This window comes from Heterodontus francisci, chromosome 12 (genome assembly GCF_036365525.1).
Source record: "Heterodontus francisci isolate sHetFra1 chromosome 12, sHetFra1.hap1, whole genome shotgun sequence".
Classification (NCBI taxonomy): Eukaryota; Metazoa; Chordata; class Chondrichthyes; order Heterodontiformes; family Heterodontidae; genus Heterodontus; species Heterodontus francisci.
In genome coordinates this window covers 83,285,641-83,302,737 of record NC_090382.1, presented here as the reverse complement: position 1 = coordinate 83,302,737, position 17,097 = coordinate 83,285,641, and the positions used below count along the sequence as shown (strand labels likewise).

Here is a 17,097-nt window from a genome sequence, read left to right as displayed (position 1 = left end):
CATGATATTTGGTTCGTCTTGGGGAAAAGGCATGTGTTGCGGGCCCGGTGTGGATTCGATAGCCAGAGTTGTGTATCGAAGTCATTACAGGATTCTCTCAGGTGGATTTTCAGCAGGTCATGAAGTTAGTTGCTTGTGGTCTCATTATTAGGAGGTTGTTCTTTTTGTACTGGTGGGCTTGAAAAGGAACAGGCTCAAAGACCTTAAGATATTACAGCCGCCGGTTCATTTAAGACACAATAGTACTGCCTTGTCTGCTTGCTTTTTTCTGCAGTCTGTATTTTAAAAGGTTTTTAAATGGAGACCAACATGATTGCTCCACCATGTGCCTTCAGAGCTCTTTTTCCAAATATGCCAGGGTCTAGATTGATTAGTAGGCAGCCATAAAGACAGGGCTAAATTGTGGCGAGTCGAAGAGACTTAGTAGTTGGCAGGAAAAAAGACAGAGGCGCAAGGGGAGAGCCAACTGTGCAACAGCCCCAACAAACAAATTTCTCTGCAGCACCTGTGGAAGAGCCTGTCACTCCAGAATTGGCCTTTATAGCCACTCCAGGCGCTGCTTCACAAACCACTGACCACCTCCAGGCGCGTATCCATTGTCTCTCGAGATAAGGAGGCCCAAAGAAAGATTGATTAGTCTCATCCTGGTTTATTTTGTAAGACATTCATCCTGAGGAGGGTTAAGACAATCACCTTTGTTTCAGGAGAAACCCATTCAATTCAGGAATGTCTCCTGATGGTTTCAGGATTGGCATTTATGACACCTCTTAGCCTGGAAGGTATTCTTTTGTCCTTTTAGACAGAGTTAGTTATTGAATACAAAGGTCAGGTCAGCTGACATTTGACAGCCATCTTTGCAGCCCATGCCCACTTTTAATGTCCACTGTGGTCCTTTTGAAACAAAAGGAAAATTCAGTTCCAGGAGATGCTATGCTCAATATAGTCCATGTTTAAAGTTATGAATAGGACATGCCTGGACTGGGCATGACCGAGACCTTCATAAGCTAAATTAAACATTTATTACATTAATCATAGCACACAAGTGGAGATTCATCACTGTTATGAGCACCTACAAGGCCCAAATGCATCTACAGTGTTTTCTTAAATCTCTTAGGCATGTTTCTACGTGGTTCTTTCGCCCTTTGCTGCTAGCTGTGATGGAGGCAGGCTGATGACTTTGACGGTATTCCTCTGGTTGCCTGAGGCCTAGCAGGTCCCGGCATGCTGAGGGCCACTTGTGCAGGAGCATCCTCACTCGTCACGCCAACTTAAGGTGTTGCTGTCACTGGTAGAGGGACTGAGGCGCTGCTGTCCACATCAGGAGTGCCCAGATGCAGATGTTAGCTGCTCCTCCTCCCTTGTAAGGCACACTTTTAACCTCCCTGCGATCTGAGATGGACAAGGACGTGGGGGAGACTCCAGACACCTCGTCTCATTCTTGCCTTGCCATTGCTGAATTGAACATGAGGACAGTTGATGGAATGCAGATCTGCACGCATCTCTGGCATCCACTGACTGATCTGCTGGCTGTGGCTCTCCATGAGAGTTGCCAATCTCTCAATGGAGGAGGTCACCCGTGCAGGCAAGAGGGAGATCGCACTGGATGGACTCCTCCACTGTCTGAGCCAGGGCGCCGATACCCTCTGAAAGTTCCATCATATCTTCACGTACTTCACACTGGACTTCCAGCATCTGCCGCCTCACGGGTGATCCTACGGTTGCCTTCTTAGTTAGGCAGGGAGGTCTCCTCCTGTTTCTGGGAAAGAGGACGTGCAGCCTGGAGGAGAACATGGAGGGAGTCGTCACTTAAACTTGAAGTTCCACCCGCCCGCCCAGGATCTTGCTTCTGGCATGCCTGCATGTGGGTTTCAAATGTGTCCGTGTTGCCCGGATTGTATCTGGTTGCTGGTCACAGGCTAATGGGGGTTAGACACTGGCTGAAGTGGGTGGCCACTAGTCGCAGGCTTCCTGCTGGCCTCAGTTTGATGTTGGTCTCGGGTGCTGGCGGCCCTTTAAACATGCCGCCAGTACTTCCTTCTGTGTCAGGTGACCATGCAGCCACCACCTCCAGGAGCTGCGAGTCGGCCTGTTGGCCGTTAATTGGCCAGACGCGGGTGAGAGCGGGAGGCCGTTTGTTATCTGCTTCCAACTCCGCCTCCGCATCCCCCCGGGTCATGAAAAATTCCGGTCCATATTAGCTTTTAAAAGGGACATGAGCTACATATTTTAATAAAATCTATATGGAAAAGTGGCTATGTGGATAACTCTAGGAAAGTTAGCATAGGATGATATTCTTCTGTTGTAAAATTCTATAAAGTGAAATATTTTCCCCTGGTTAAATCTTAAAATTGCTGTTGCAATTCCACCCCCCCATCACCAGCGCTATTTAGTGATAAAACTGTTGGGCTGTGCAGAGAGCGGCACCCTCTCTGGTTTGTGGAACGAGTGTATTTAAAAATGTATTTTTTTAATCTATTTGCATATGTGTTGCAGTTCGAAAACAGTAGATTGGAGAAGAAAATTGCTGTTTCCTCAATGCATAGCAACATGCTAACCAATAAGCCGTTAATAGTATCATGGCATATTATTAAGTTGAAGTATTTACTGCGTGGCGAGATCAGAAAAACACTCCCTCCTCGAACACAGTGAACACTCCCCTAAGAAGAACCAAAACATTGAAAAAATATCCATGAAGCATGTGGTTATACGACGCGAAGCAGCCAATAATTACGTTCGGTACAGAGCAGGTCTGTCAAGAGAGAGCCAATGAAAGAAATGGTTTGGAGTTTCCCCTGAAGCGGCGGCTCTGAGCCAGTCTCAGTCATATGACAGTGAAGCTCGATTGGGTAGCGCCTTACTCCGATTCTCACACCTACAGGAAAAAAAATGCCACCGACTTTATTTCAGAAACTCTTCAATAAGCGGAATGGGTTAATTTCCCCTACCAAAGGTTCGAAGGAAGATAGTTCCTTTAGGTAAGGATTGCAATTGTATATATTAAATCCTTCCTCCTCTTACAGAAGAATTGCACCAAAGAGTATCGATAGTTGATAGTGAATGTAGCACAGCGCTGGCAGATACAATGTATCCAAAATACGGAAGTGTATCCCAGTGCTGAATTGATGCATTCTTCGCGTTTCTTCCATCTTTCCGAGTTTCGCCTTTGTACAGGGTGTAACGTGGTTCTTTTGAGACCTGATTTACCGAGCGTCTGTCCTTTGCCTCTTTTTTTTTGTTGGGGGGAGAGCGCATTTTCGTACGTGTTGTTCCCAGTGGGTGGGAGGACCTACACGTGCTTTTTAATCTTGTGACAATTATTGAGATAAAGACTTGGCTGAAAATCAAAAAGTGGAAAAAAAAACCCCGCCTTGAATCCCGAGTGGAAACAAATACGAAAAAATAAACTGACGTCGCTGTGATACCAGCGTTTTTGAGCTATCTTTACATTAAAATATTGACGATGCTGTTCACCGTGGGTCGATGTGGTTTCGGATGTGTGATCCATTTCAGGATTGCCTTAAAATAAAACTGATGCATATCATCTTGCAAATTTTTATGTTTAACATTTTTTATGGTTACTGTTTCTTTTCCCCTGATGCACCAATTCAGCATCCACAAGCATCGTGGTTTAGTTACTGTTTATTTCCTCTCTAAAGCTACACTATACTGAAAGTAGATAATTAATGGAGTCGCACGGGCTGTACTATAGTATAAACACTTATGGGAATTAATGTGAATACTAACAGATTCAATGTACAATAAAACATGTAAATTTATATTGTAATGAAGTGGAAAATTGGTGTATTTAAGGGATAATTTAACATATGTGTATTTAAATGAAGCAATATTTCCAGATGCAAAATCCACCAGCATTTTGTACTTTAGCTTCAGGTAGAAGGACCCAGTCAATAAAAGGGAAGTTACACAAAATGATCTGTTAAAAGAGTAAATGTGGTTGGTAAATGCTAAATGTTTACCAAAATACATTTTTTCTCATGACACTATTGTGCAGACAAGAAGGGGCCCAGATTGAATCTTCTGCCTGTATTGATTTAGCAGTCTCAGCTGGTTAGAAGTGTTAAAATTGGCTTTCATACTCGGTCTTTTTCGGGGAGTGAGGGGGAAATCATCCCTAGTTCCCACTGGTGATTGCTGCCTAGTGACCTCCACTGCAAGTGATGTATGTTCATGTCAACATCTGACAGCTATGATGACAACTAGAATTTCAATAAACTTAATATTTCGCTCCGAATATATATTGCACAACTAGTCATTCAAATATAATTCAGCTTCCTTTAAATTGTTAAACGTTTGATAGAATAAATAATGTAATTAAGTAACATTGAATTTTTTCTAAAGTGTTACTAAACTTTTAAACTTCCTGTATTTGAAACAAAAGATGAATTACAGCAATTTTTTAAAAAGAAATGTCATTAATATCACCAATTTTTTTAAAGGTGATGCAAAAGGTGGATATATCTACTGTGGTGATTCACTTGTGATGCAAATGAGTTTCACCTTTTCCTTTTGTAAAGTAGCTACCTGATTCTTTTGCTTTATAATCGTAATTTGAGATCATGTTTTTTCACTTATTGTGTCTAAGCATTTTTTCAATATGCGTACATGATCTTTGATGTCTATGGGAGTTTTTTTAATGAATGGAAATTAGAATATTTTGTTGTGATGAGAATTACTGAGGACATCAGTTAGGAAAATATTTGAAGACCAGTTGTAATTTGGTATAATTACTCCTCCTGAATTTTTCAAACAAGCTCTGTCTGTGTAAACTAGTCAGAAGATGTTTGAGTAGTCCAGTTGATTCCTTGATTCCCACATGGCTAATTTAGAAGCCAGTATGGAAAGGGTCATATGTGGACCTTAAGAAATTTAGTTTTTAATTTAGAGATACAGCACTGAAACAGGCCCTTCGGCCCACCGAGTCTGTGCCGACCATCAACCATCCATTTATACTAATCCTATATCCCTACCACATCCCCACCTGTCCCTATATTTCCCTACCACCTACCTATACTAGGGGCAATTTATAATGGCCAATTTACCTATCAACCTGCAAGTCTTTGGCATGTGGGAGGAAACCGGAGCACCCGGAGGAAACCCACGCAGACACAGGGAGAACTTGCAAACTCCACACAGGCAGTACCCAGAATTGAACCCGGGTCGCTGGAGCTGTGAGGCTGCGGTGCTAACCACTGCGCCACTGTGCTAAGGTTTTTGGTTCCTTAAGTTATATATCAGCGCTTGTAATTATTTTGCTGTAAATTAGCTCTTTACTGTTTTTAATGAAAAGGCCGGGATGTTTGCCCAGTAAAAAGGAGCATTCATGCTTTAATACTGTGGATGCTGCATATCTGAAATCAAAAACAGAAAATACTCAGCAAGGTTTCGGCAGCATCTGTAAGAGAGAGAAACAGCGTTAACATTTCAGGTCTGACCTTTCATCAGAACATATGAAAAGTCGTTGACCTGAAACGTTAACTCTGTTTCTCTCTCCACAGATCCTGCCTGCTCTGCTGCGTATTTCCAGCATTTTCTGCTTTTATTAGCATTACTGCTTTGCTCACATGAGATTTTTTCATCCCCCTTTATTTTACTTCTTTCATTTGCCTTTACCTCATTCCTCCTTTTTTACCTCTTCTTCCCTCCCTCACCCCCAAAAGCCTAGGCTAAATACCTTTGTACAGGGCAGAAGATAAAATTGTAGTGAAGTCTTTCCTGGTATCTTTTTTGCTCAGCAGTGTATTTTACTGTGGCGTTATTGGAGCCTAAGAGCAGAACATTCAGTCTTTTGAATGTTTATGTTGAGTAGTGTGGCGAAAATATTGGAAAGGCAGAAAATGTACCTTCAAAATTTTGTCCTTAAAGACTAGGAAATGGAGGTGGTGTGAACCCTATTGTGCTTCACTGTGAGCTCGTAAATGTGGAAATGCATTTAATTTTATCAGTTCAGACTGTAAAATGTTAAACCAATCTACTCTATTAGATTATATGTAGTAGCTTTAATTTTTGATCACCTTTGTATCAGACTTATCAGCATTCATGTAAACTGTCATAATTACTTGTATACAGTTGAAATTTATGTTTTTCACTAAATCTGAACATGGGTAGGTTGAGAATTCTTCTCTTGATAAATTGTTTTACTATATTAAGAGCCTGGTATGTAAGTTTTGTATTTGCCCTTAATCTTTAGAATTGCCGAGTAATTCCTCTATTATATTTTCCTGTAAATCACATGACCAGTTTCTGTAGTGAAAACAACACTTTTTAACTTAGTGTTCTAAAAGCACATAATTTAAAAAAAAAACTAACTTCTGAACTCTGATATCGACAAACCATCTCTGCTTTGCTCTCATGGTTTATGATGTCATCTGTACCCTTTGGGAAAATTAATTGATCCCAAATGGCCATGATTACACATTTTTAGATGGTGATCTAATAAAGCCGTCAATAGAAATGTTATAGACTCCTTTTTTGTTCATACCTGATTTCCATCTCCAATGACAAATATCATGGCTTGGAGTTTCCACTGGATTTATGCTTTTTTTGGCGAAATTTCCCCCAATATCGGCGTATCAGGCACAAAAGGTCGCAGGATTTTAAGCGCAAATCCGTTCAGCATAAATCAAGTTTCTGCGATCTTATGCGCTGGTTTTAAAAAATTGCGCTAGAAGCAGGTACTGCCCACAAAACTGGCCATGCCCACAGGGTGAATTAATCACCATTGGGGGTTTCTACTAGTTATGGTCATTTGGAAGCCTTTAAGGAGATACCAAAAATTAAGCTGGAACATTTGGACACAAGGTATGTTTTCAAAGGATTTGAATGCATTTCTTTTGTAAGTATATTACAGAACTGACTACCGTACCCCAATCTAAGTAGAAAATAGTTTTGTATATTTTTAAGTCATTTTCAATCACTTAACATTGGGTTACTTACAGGTGGTGGATTGATGGTGCTTTGAACATGCTTGTTCTTTGTGATAAACCTGCTTTCAGCTGTATTAATCAAACTTTCCCAAGTTCCCATTCTTAAATATCAAGGAATTTTAAAAAATTAAATTAGCTTCTAAAGCGCTGCCCGATTGCACTTTGTCATGGCACATTGTGTTTGGTGAAATGCAAATGAGTGAGTGGAAACTCTGGGTGATGGGACAGAGAATACTCTTCAAAACGGGTGCCATAGTTTGGTGCATCTACAGTATATGCCATTATTATAGCCGAAGTTTTCCAGGAAATTGGCATGAGTGTTTCGAGCCATTACGTGTGCTACTCCAAAATTTCTGCACTGCTCTGCCTTGACCCTTGAAGAAAAAGTGACAGTTCTACTATCATAGCTCATCCCCCTATAAAATCAATGGTGATGTCCAACTTGTAGTATTCATGCTGCTGCCACTTAGACTGAACAGAACAGTGCTAGTGACTTGGCAGCGGCTTAATTTATGTTGAAGGACAAGGAATGCAAAATTTCATTGGAGAGCTTCAAGGTGAAAAAGGCACTGGCTTAGTAAGTTTGAAACTAACATTGGCAATTATGTGAAGTAAAATAAGCATAAATTGAGACATTTGTGTACAGATAGTCAAGCTAGTCAACATCCTGTAGTTAAAGAAGCTGGCCGATTATTTGTTAATATCAAATCCCTTGATAACTTTTTTTAAGAAGACAACTTGTTTTAGTTTAATAGTTCATTCATTCTAACTCTTGGTGTTAAGGGATCAGTATATTAGCCATCGGCTGCACCGTTTGTGAATTGTCCATTTCCTGATCTGGTGTATTCTCAGGAGTTTTCCACCATGTTTTAGCGTAAACTTACAACTGGAGCATCATTGCAGGCAATGATCTAACTTGGTAGCATTTGTGGTCAAATGCGCTGTTCCAACAAGTTCCATGCCACGATCTCCAGTTAGCTATTGGGTTAACTGGTATCATCATTGTGGCTTCCACCAATGCGGTTCTATGCTTCAGAAGTGTATCCTGGTTTTACCATGTTATGAAGTGGCAGAAAGGGGCAACTTGCCATCTGGAGAATCCAGAGTGTGACTGTTTCTCCTGGTGGTAATTTAGATTAAAGGTTTTTCCATATAACTAGAAATATTATCTCTTTCCCCACCCCCCCCCCCCCCACCCCTTCTGCCGACTCATGCTGGGATATGTATTGTGTCAGGCAAACCCCCGACCTACCAAGACTGAGGCACACATTATTTTGCCACATGAACATTAAAAGTTAAAATTGCAAGCCCTGACTGGAAGGACATTTGCATAGTACTAGCAATGTTGGAACAATGGGGATCCGGTCGTTGCTTCCCCAATACACAGAAGAAGTGGTCAGACTAGTTTTAGTCACCTAACTGTTGCAGAGAACTTGAACTTCCAACAAAGGGGTTTGAACTGAGACATAGCCGTGTGCTGAAGCAAGAAGACCTCTGTCCTGCCAGCTTCCATCTCCTTCCCATGGAACTGAATCTTGTGAAAACACATGAAATTCAGAGAAAAGCTTCTTATGTGAACAAGGTTTTAAGAAGACTACTGGGCCCCAACAAAAAGCAAGACTACTGACTAAAGGACTACAGTGAGCTCGAAGCACCGTAACAAGATATTGTCTCAAACTGTTCCACCTTGTCTTTTTTCTGTTGCTTTCTGCATTTGTATATCACATACATGCTAGCATGGGTACATCGTACAATCCGTAGGCATAAACCATATTAGAATTTAAGTTTTAATAAAATTTCATCATCTTTAAACCTGAGAGAGCCTGTGTGAATTGGTTTCTTTGTCCTATAATTGGAACTGTGAACAAAGATTCACAAAAAGGGGAGCTCACAACACCATGTTTAAAATTAAACCCTGTTACACTAAGACCAGTTAAAGGTAGCAAAAGACCCCTAGACACATTTCTCATTTGGTCGTAACAATTGCAATGACAATACAAAGATGGGTGGGAAAGTGTTGTGTGGCACTACCACCATGCTAAATGGGATAGATATAGAACAGATATAGCAATGCAAAACTGGGCATCCATGAGGCGCTGTGGGCCATCAGCAGCAGCAGAATTGTACTCAATCGCAATCTGTAACCTCATGGCCTGGCACATCCCCCACTCTACCATTACCATCAAGCCAGGAGACCAACCTTGGTTCAATGAAGAGTGCAGGAGGGCATGCCAGAAGCAGCACCAGGCATACCTCAAAATGAGGTGTCAACCTGGTAAAGCTACAGCACAGGACTATCTGCGTGCCAAACTGCGTAAGCAGCATGCGATAGACAGCTAAGCGATCCCATAACCAACGGATCAGATCTAAGCTCTGCAGTCCTGCCACATCCAGCCGTGAATGGTGGTGGGCAATTAAACAACTAACTGGAGGAGGTGGCCCCACAAATATCCCCATCCTCAATGATGGGGGAGACCAGCACATCAGTGCGAAAGATAAGGCTGAAGCATTTGCAACAATCTTCAGCCAGAAGTGCCGAGTTGATGATCCATCTCGGCCTCCTCCTGAAGTCCCCAGCATTACAGATGCCAGACTTCAGCCAATTCGATTCACTCCGCGTGATATCAAGAAACGACTGAAGGCACTGGATACTGCAAAAGCCACGGGCTCTGACAATATTCTGGCAAAAGTACTGAAGACCTGTGCTCCAGAACTTGCCGCACCCCTAGCCAAGCTGTTCCAGTACAGCTACAACATTGGCATCTACCCTGCAATGTGGAAAATTGCCCAGGTATGTCCTGTAGACAAAAAGCAGGACAAGTCCAACCCGGCCAATTACCGCCCCATCAGCCTACTCTCAATCATCAGTAAAGTGATGGAAGGTGTCATCAACAGTGCCATCAAGCGGCACTTGCTTAGCAATAACCTGCTCAGTGATGCTCAGTTTTTGTTCCGCCAGGGCCACTCAGCTCCTGAACTCATTACAGCCTTGGTTCAAACATGGACAAAAGAGCTGAACTCAAGAGGTAAGGTGAGAGTGACTGTCCTTGACATCAAGGCAGCATTTGACCGAGTATGGCATCAAGGAGCCCAAGCAAAACTGAAGTCAATGGGAATCAGGGGGAAAACCCTCCGCTGGCTGGAGTCATACCTAGCGCAAAGGAAGATGGTTGTGGTTGTTGGAGGTCAGTCATCTGAGCTCCAGGACATCACTGCAGGAGTTCCTCAAGGTAGTGTCCTAGGCCCAACCATCTTCAGCTGCTTCATCAATGACCTTCCTTCAATCATAAGGTCAGAAGTGGGGATGTTTGCTGATGATTGCACAATGTTCAGCACCATTTGCAACTCCTCAGATACTTAAGCAGTCCGTGTAGAAATGGAGCAAGACCTGGACAATATCCAGGCTTGGGCTGACAAGTGGCAAGTAACATTCGCGCCACACAAGTGCCAGGCAATGACCATCTCCAACAAGAGAGAATCTCACCAACTCCCCTTGACATTCAACGGCATTACCATCGCTGAATCCCCCACTATCAACATCCTAGGGGCTACCATTGACCAGAAACTGAACTGGAGTAGCCATATTAATACAAGTGCAGGTCAGATGCTCGGAATCCTGTGTCGAGTAACTCACCACCTGACTCCCCAAAGCCTGTCCACCATCTACAAGGCACAAGTCAGGAGTGTGATGGAACACTGTCCACTTGCCTGGATGGGTGAAGCTCCAACAACACTCAAGACGCTCGACACCATCCAGGACAAAGCAGCCCGCTTGGTTGGCACCCCATCCATAAACATTCACTCCCTCCACCATTGACACACAGTGGCAGCAGTGTGTACCATCTACAAGATGCACTGCAGCAATGCACCAAGGCTCCTTTAGACAGCACCTTCCAAACCCGCGACCTCTACCAACTAGAAGGACGAGGGCAGCAAATGCATGGGACCACCACTACCTGCAAGTTGTCATCCAAGTCACACACCATCCTGACTTGGAACTATATCGCCGTTCCTTCATTGTCGCTGAGTCAGAATCCTGGAATTGCCTTCCTAACAGCACTGTGGGTGTACCAACCCCACATGGACTGCAGCGGTTCAAGAAGGCAGCTCACCACCACCTTCTCAAGGGCAATTAGGGATGGGCAATAAATACTGGCCTGGCCAGCGATGCCCACATCCCATGAATGAATAAAAAAGAAGTAAGCTGTGGGGAGACCGCAAAGAAGCTGCCAGGGTGTAGACAAAGTGTCATGATCCTGGTTTTTTTTTCTCTCTGGGAAATATGTGGTGTGTCTTCAAGACAGCAAAGGATCAGTACTGCTTTAAGAACCAGCAAGCTTCAGGAGTTGGAAAAAGTACATGTTGGTTGCCATTGGATACAAACATAAGGAGAGGGAACCAACTAGCTTCAAAGAATGCATCCTGGTTACCTGGCAACAGCTTTTGAGGGACCAAGAAGCGGATATATAGTGTTGCAATTTATTTTTTGAACTGGCTTTTTAGTTGAAGACACTCTGTTCCGGCAGAACACAGATAGACAGCTGGCATTAGCACCTGAAAGAGGAGTTCCCAGCCATTTAAACTGAAGGAAGAGAATTTAGTCTGTTTAATTATTATCTCTCAAAATTCTAAAGAAGTCAAGCCAAAAGAGAGATGTCGGATAATTTAAACTAAAGGAAGGGAAGTTGGAATGTGACAATCTTTTATTCCTCACAAACTCTAAAGTCAGATTGATTCTATTGAAAGTGTTTGCAAGTTGTTAATTGTTGAAATCCATTGCTGGAGAAGGAAAGCATCACTTACTGCTCAAATTAGACTATAGACTGTTCTACTGTTGAACTAAAAGCAAAATACTGCGGCTGCTGGAAATCCGGCAAGTTTGGCAGCATCTGTGGAGAGAGAAACAGCGTCAACGTTTCAGGTCAGTGACCCTTCATCAGTTTTTACTACTGTTGAAGAACCTTTTTTTCCCCATCAGACGGCTGTGAGGACTTCACGCAACATTGGACTGTAAATTTGCAAGGACTCTAATTTTTTTCTATTTTAAATGTTGTTAATTCTTAAACACTAAGATATATAGTTTTTCTAATTATACAGTTAATTTGTTGATTTGAAGGTACCTGGTTTGGTTAGCCTCATTTGGGGGTTAATAGATGGCACAATTTGGCTGGGTCTTTCTTTAATTTGGAAAGTTTAAAATGATAGGCGACCTGTGGAGGGACAGGATTGAATTAACAGTGTGTTTTTCCCACTAGTGGAGCGGTCGGTCACAACAGGTTTAAGTGAGTGGACAAGAACATGACCGATGGAATATAATGTGGAGAAGTATGAGTTATTCACTTTGGTAGAAACAATGGAAAAGCAGAATATTAAATGGGTGAGAGACTGGGAAATGTTGGTATTCAGAAGGATCTGGGTGTCCTTGTACACATCACAGAAAGTTAACATGCAGGTAAAGCAGGCAATTAGGAAAGCAAATGCTGTATTGGCCTTTATTAAAAAGGGATTGTAGTAGAAGAATAATGAAGTCTTACTGCAGTTATATAGGACCTTGGTGAAACCACACCTAGAGTACTGTGTGCAGTTTTGGTCTCTTTTTACTTAAGGATGGTTATACTTGGTTTAAGAGAGTGTGCTGCAAAGGTACACTAGACTTGTTCCTGGCATGAGGAGATTGACCTGGGAATAGGGGATTGACCTATGAGGAGAGATTGAGTAGACTGGCCCTGTAGTCACTGAGAGGGGCGGCACAGTGGTTAGCACCGCAGCCTCACAGCTCCAGCGACCCGGGTTCAATTCTGGGTACTACCTGTGCGGAGTTTGTAAGTTCTCCCTGTGACCGTGTGGGTTTTCGCCGGGTGCTCCGGTTTCCTCCCACAGCCAAAGACTTGCAGGTTGATCGGTAAATTGGCCATTATAAATTGCCCCTAGTATAGATAGGTAGTAGGGGAATATAGGGACAGGTGGGGATGTGGTAGGAATATGGGATTAGTATTTCTTTGGCCTCCTTATCTCAAGAGACAATGGGTAAGCGCCTGGAGGTGGTCAGTGGTGTGTGGAGCAGCGCCTGGAGTGGCTATAAAGGCCAATTCTGGAGTGACCGGCTCTTCCACAGGTGCTGCAGAAAAATTTGATTGTCGGGGCTGTTACACAGTTGGCTCTCCCCTTGCGCCTCTGTCTTTTTTCCTGCCAACTGCTAAGTCTCTTCGACTCGCCACACTTTAGCCCCGCCTTTATGGCTGTCCGCTAGCTCTGGCAAACGCTAGCAACTGACTCCCACGACTTGTGATCAATGTCACAGGATTTCATGTCGCGTTTGCAGACGTCTTTAAAGCGGAGACATGGACAGCCGATGGGTCTGATACCAGTGGCGAGCTCGCTGTACGATGTGTCTTTGGGGATCCTGCCATCTTCCATGCAGCTCACATGGCCAAGCCATCTCAAGCGCCACTGACTCAGTAGGGTGTATAAGCTGGTGATGTTGGCCGCCTCGAGGACTTCTGTGTTGGAGATACGGTCCTGCCACCTGATGCCAAGTATTCTCCGGACGATTAGTGTAGGATCAGTATAAATGGGTGGTTGATGGTCGGCACAGACTCTGTGGGCTGAAGGGCCTGTTTCAGTGCTGTATCTCTTTTTAAAAAAAAAAAAGAAACATATAAAACTTTTAAGGGGCTTGGCAGGGTAGATGCTGGGAGGATGTTTCCCTGCCTAGGAGTCTAGAACAGTCTCAGAATAAGAGATCAGCCATTTACGATTGATGAAAAATTTCTTCACTCAAAGGGTTGTGAATCTTTGGAATTCTATACCCCAGTGGGCCATGGATGCTCAGCTTTGGTATACTGAAGATCGAGATCGCTAAATTTTTGGATACTAAGGGAATTGAGGAATATGGGGATGGTGTGGAAAGGTGGAGTTGAGGGCAATTCAGCCGTGATCTAATTTCCTATGCACTTGAGTTCCTTACCTCATCAGTTGGAAGGCCAGAAACTCTGTCAATGGTGGATCAAAAATAAGAGGACCAATAACCCTCAAGTTGCAGTAGCTTGCCAACTAACATCATGAACAAGAACAATAGAGATATAAGAACATAAAAAATAGGAGCAGGGGTAGGCCATTTGGCTTCTCGAGCCTGTTCCACCATTCAATAAGATCATAGCTGATCTGATGTTGACCTCATTTCCACTTTCCTGCCTGCCCCATAACCCTTTACTCCCTTGTCGATCAAAAATCTGTTTAACTCAGCCTTGAATATATTCAATGACCCAGCCTCCACTGCTCCCTGGGGTACAGAATTCCAAAGATTAACGACCCTCTGAGAGAAGAAATTCTTCCTCATCCTTGTCTTAAATGGGAGACCCCTTATTCTTAAATTGTGCCCCCTAATTCTAGATTTTCCCCCACGAGGGAAAATCATCGTCTCAGCATCTACCTTGTCTAGGCCCCTCAGAATCTTACATGTTTCAATAAGATTATATCTCATTCTTCTGATCTCCAATGAGTATAGGTCCAACCTGCTCAACCTTTCCTCAAAAGATAACCCCTTCATCCCAGGAATCAACCGAGTGAACATTCTCTGAACTGCCTGCAATGCAAGTAAATCCCTCCTTAAATAAGGAAACCAAAACTTTACGCAGTACTCTAGGTGTGGTTGGTCTCACCAATACTCTGTACAGATTTCCCTACTTTTATACTCCATCCCCCTTGCAATAAATGCCAACATTCCATTTCCCTTCTGAATTACTTGCTGTACCTACATGCTAAACTTTTGTGATTCATGTACGAGGACACCTAGATCCCTCTTACCACAACATTCTGCAGTCTCTCTCCATTTAATATTCCGCTTTTTATTCTTCCCACCAAAGTGGGTAACCTCACGTTTTCCCACATTATACTCCCATCTGCCAAATATTTTCCCACTCACTTAACCTATCTATATCCTGTTGTAGATGCTCTGTGTCCTTCTCACAACTTGCTTTTCCACTTTGTATCGTCAGAAAATTTGACTATAATACACTTGGCCCCTTCATCCAAGTCATTAATATCGATCATAAATAGTTGAGGCCCCAGCCTGTAGCAACCCACTAGTTACAGTTTGCCAACTTGAAAATGATTCATTTATCCTGATTCTGTTTTCTGTTAGCCAATTCTCTGTCCATGCTAATATATCACCCCCAACACCATGAGCTCAGATCTTGTGCAGTAACCTTTTATGTGGCACCTTATCAAATGCCTTTTTGAAATCCAAATACACTACATATACTGGTTCCCCTTTATCCACCCTGCTTGTAACCTCCTCAAAGAACTCTAATAAATTTGTCAAACATAATTTTCCTTTCACTAAACTATGTTGACTCTGCTTGGATTGTATTATGATTTTCTCAATGTCCGGCTACTACTTCCTTAATATTGGATTTCAGCAATTTTCCAATGATCAATGGTAGGCTAACTGACCTATACAAACATACGAATTAGGAGCAGAAGTAGGCCATTCGACCCCTCGAGCCTGCTCCGCCATTCAATAAGATCATGGCTGATCTGTTTGTGTTTCGAATGCCACACTCCCATCTACCCCCGATAATCTTTGATTCCCTTGCCTAACAAGAATCTATCTACCTCTGCCTTAAAAATATTCCATGACCCCGCCTCCACCACCTTCTGGAGCAGAGAGTTCCAAAATTGCACTACCCTCAGAGAAAAGATTTCACCTCATCTCTGTCCTAAAAGGGCCACCCCTAATTTTAAAACAGTGCCCCCTAGGTCTGGATTTACCCACAAGAGGAAACATCCTCTCCACATCCACCTTGTCAAGACTCTTCAGGATCTTATATACTTCAATCAAGTCTCCCCTCACTCTTCTAACCTCCAGTGAAAACAAGCCCAGTCTGTCCAACCTTTCCTCATAAGACAACCCACTCATTCCAGATATCAATCTAGTGAACCTCCTCCAGTGCATTTACATACCTATAGTTTCCTGCTTTCTGTCTCCCTCCTTTCTTGAATGGGGAGTTACATTTGTGGTTTTCTAAATCCCTGGGACCTTTTCCAGAATCTGGGGAATTTTGGAAGATTACATTCACTATCACTATCTTTTCAACCACTTCTTTTAAGACCCTAAGATGCAGGCTATCAGGTCCAGGGGACTTGTCAGCCTTTAGTCCCATTAGTTTTCCCCGTACTTTTTCTCTAGTGATAGTGATTGTTGTAACTGCCTCCCTCTGTTTTACTCCCTGATTTTTTACTACTATTGGTGTGCTTTTAGTGTCTCCCACTGTGAAGACAGTTCAAAATCTGTGCCATTTTTAGTTTCCCATTATTAATTCCCCATCTCATTCTCTAAGGGATCAACATTTACTTTAGCTACACTCTCTTTTTATATACTTGTAGAAGCTCCAAGTCTTTTTTTATATTTCTTGCTAGTTTACTCTCGTACTCTAATTTCTCCCTCATTCTTTTTTAAGTCATCCTCCACTGGTTTCTAAAATTTTCCCAATCTTCTGGCCTATCACTAATCCTTGCAGTATTGTACGCCTTTTCTTTTAATTTGATACCATCCTTAACTTCCTTAGTTAGCCACGGATGGTTCATCCTTTTTGTAGTCTTTCATTCTCAATGGAATACATCTTTGTTGAGAGTTATGAAATATCTCCTTAAATGTCTGCCATTGCTTATCTGACATCTTACCGTTTAAACTATTTTCCCAGTCCACTTCAGCCAAATCTGTCTTCATACCTTTTGTAATTGCCTTTATTTCAGTTTAAGGTACTAGTTTGAGACCCAAGTTTCTCATCTTCAAATTGGGTGTGAAATTCATTTTATGATCACTCTTCCAAAGAGGATCCCTTACTATGAGATCATTCATTAATCCTGTCTCATTACACATTACCAAGTCTAAAATAGCCTGTTCCCTGGTTGGTTCTACTGGGACCTGGAATCACTGCCTGCTATATTGGATAAACAGTGCGTGGAGCAGGCAAATCTCAAGAGTGGGAAATAGAATAATTTTTCTCTTAATCTGAATGGATATCAACAATGGAGATGTGATTGGCACTGCATTCAGTTGGCATTTCATGCCTAATATAACTGACCTCTGGTCACAGCCCTTCCTTGTCCCTGAAAAAAATGGGCTTTGCTAATAAGGAATAGGTTATCC

General features: G+C 42.6%; 1 protein-coding gene across 1 annotated transcript in view; it reads left to right on the top strand.

Moving 5' to 3' along the window:
- Positions 1–2,825: 2,825 nt before the first annotated feature.
- Positions 2,826–17,097, top strand: part of LOC137375960 (folliculin-interacting protein 1-like) — a 132,620-nt gene continuing 118,348 nt past the window's right edge. The window contains 2 exon segments of the mRNA XM_068043760.1: positions 2,826–2,848; positions 2,850–2,975. Coding sequence (XP_067899861.1) covers positions 2,826–2,848; positions 2,850–2,975 — 149 coding nt within the window.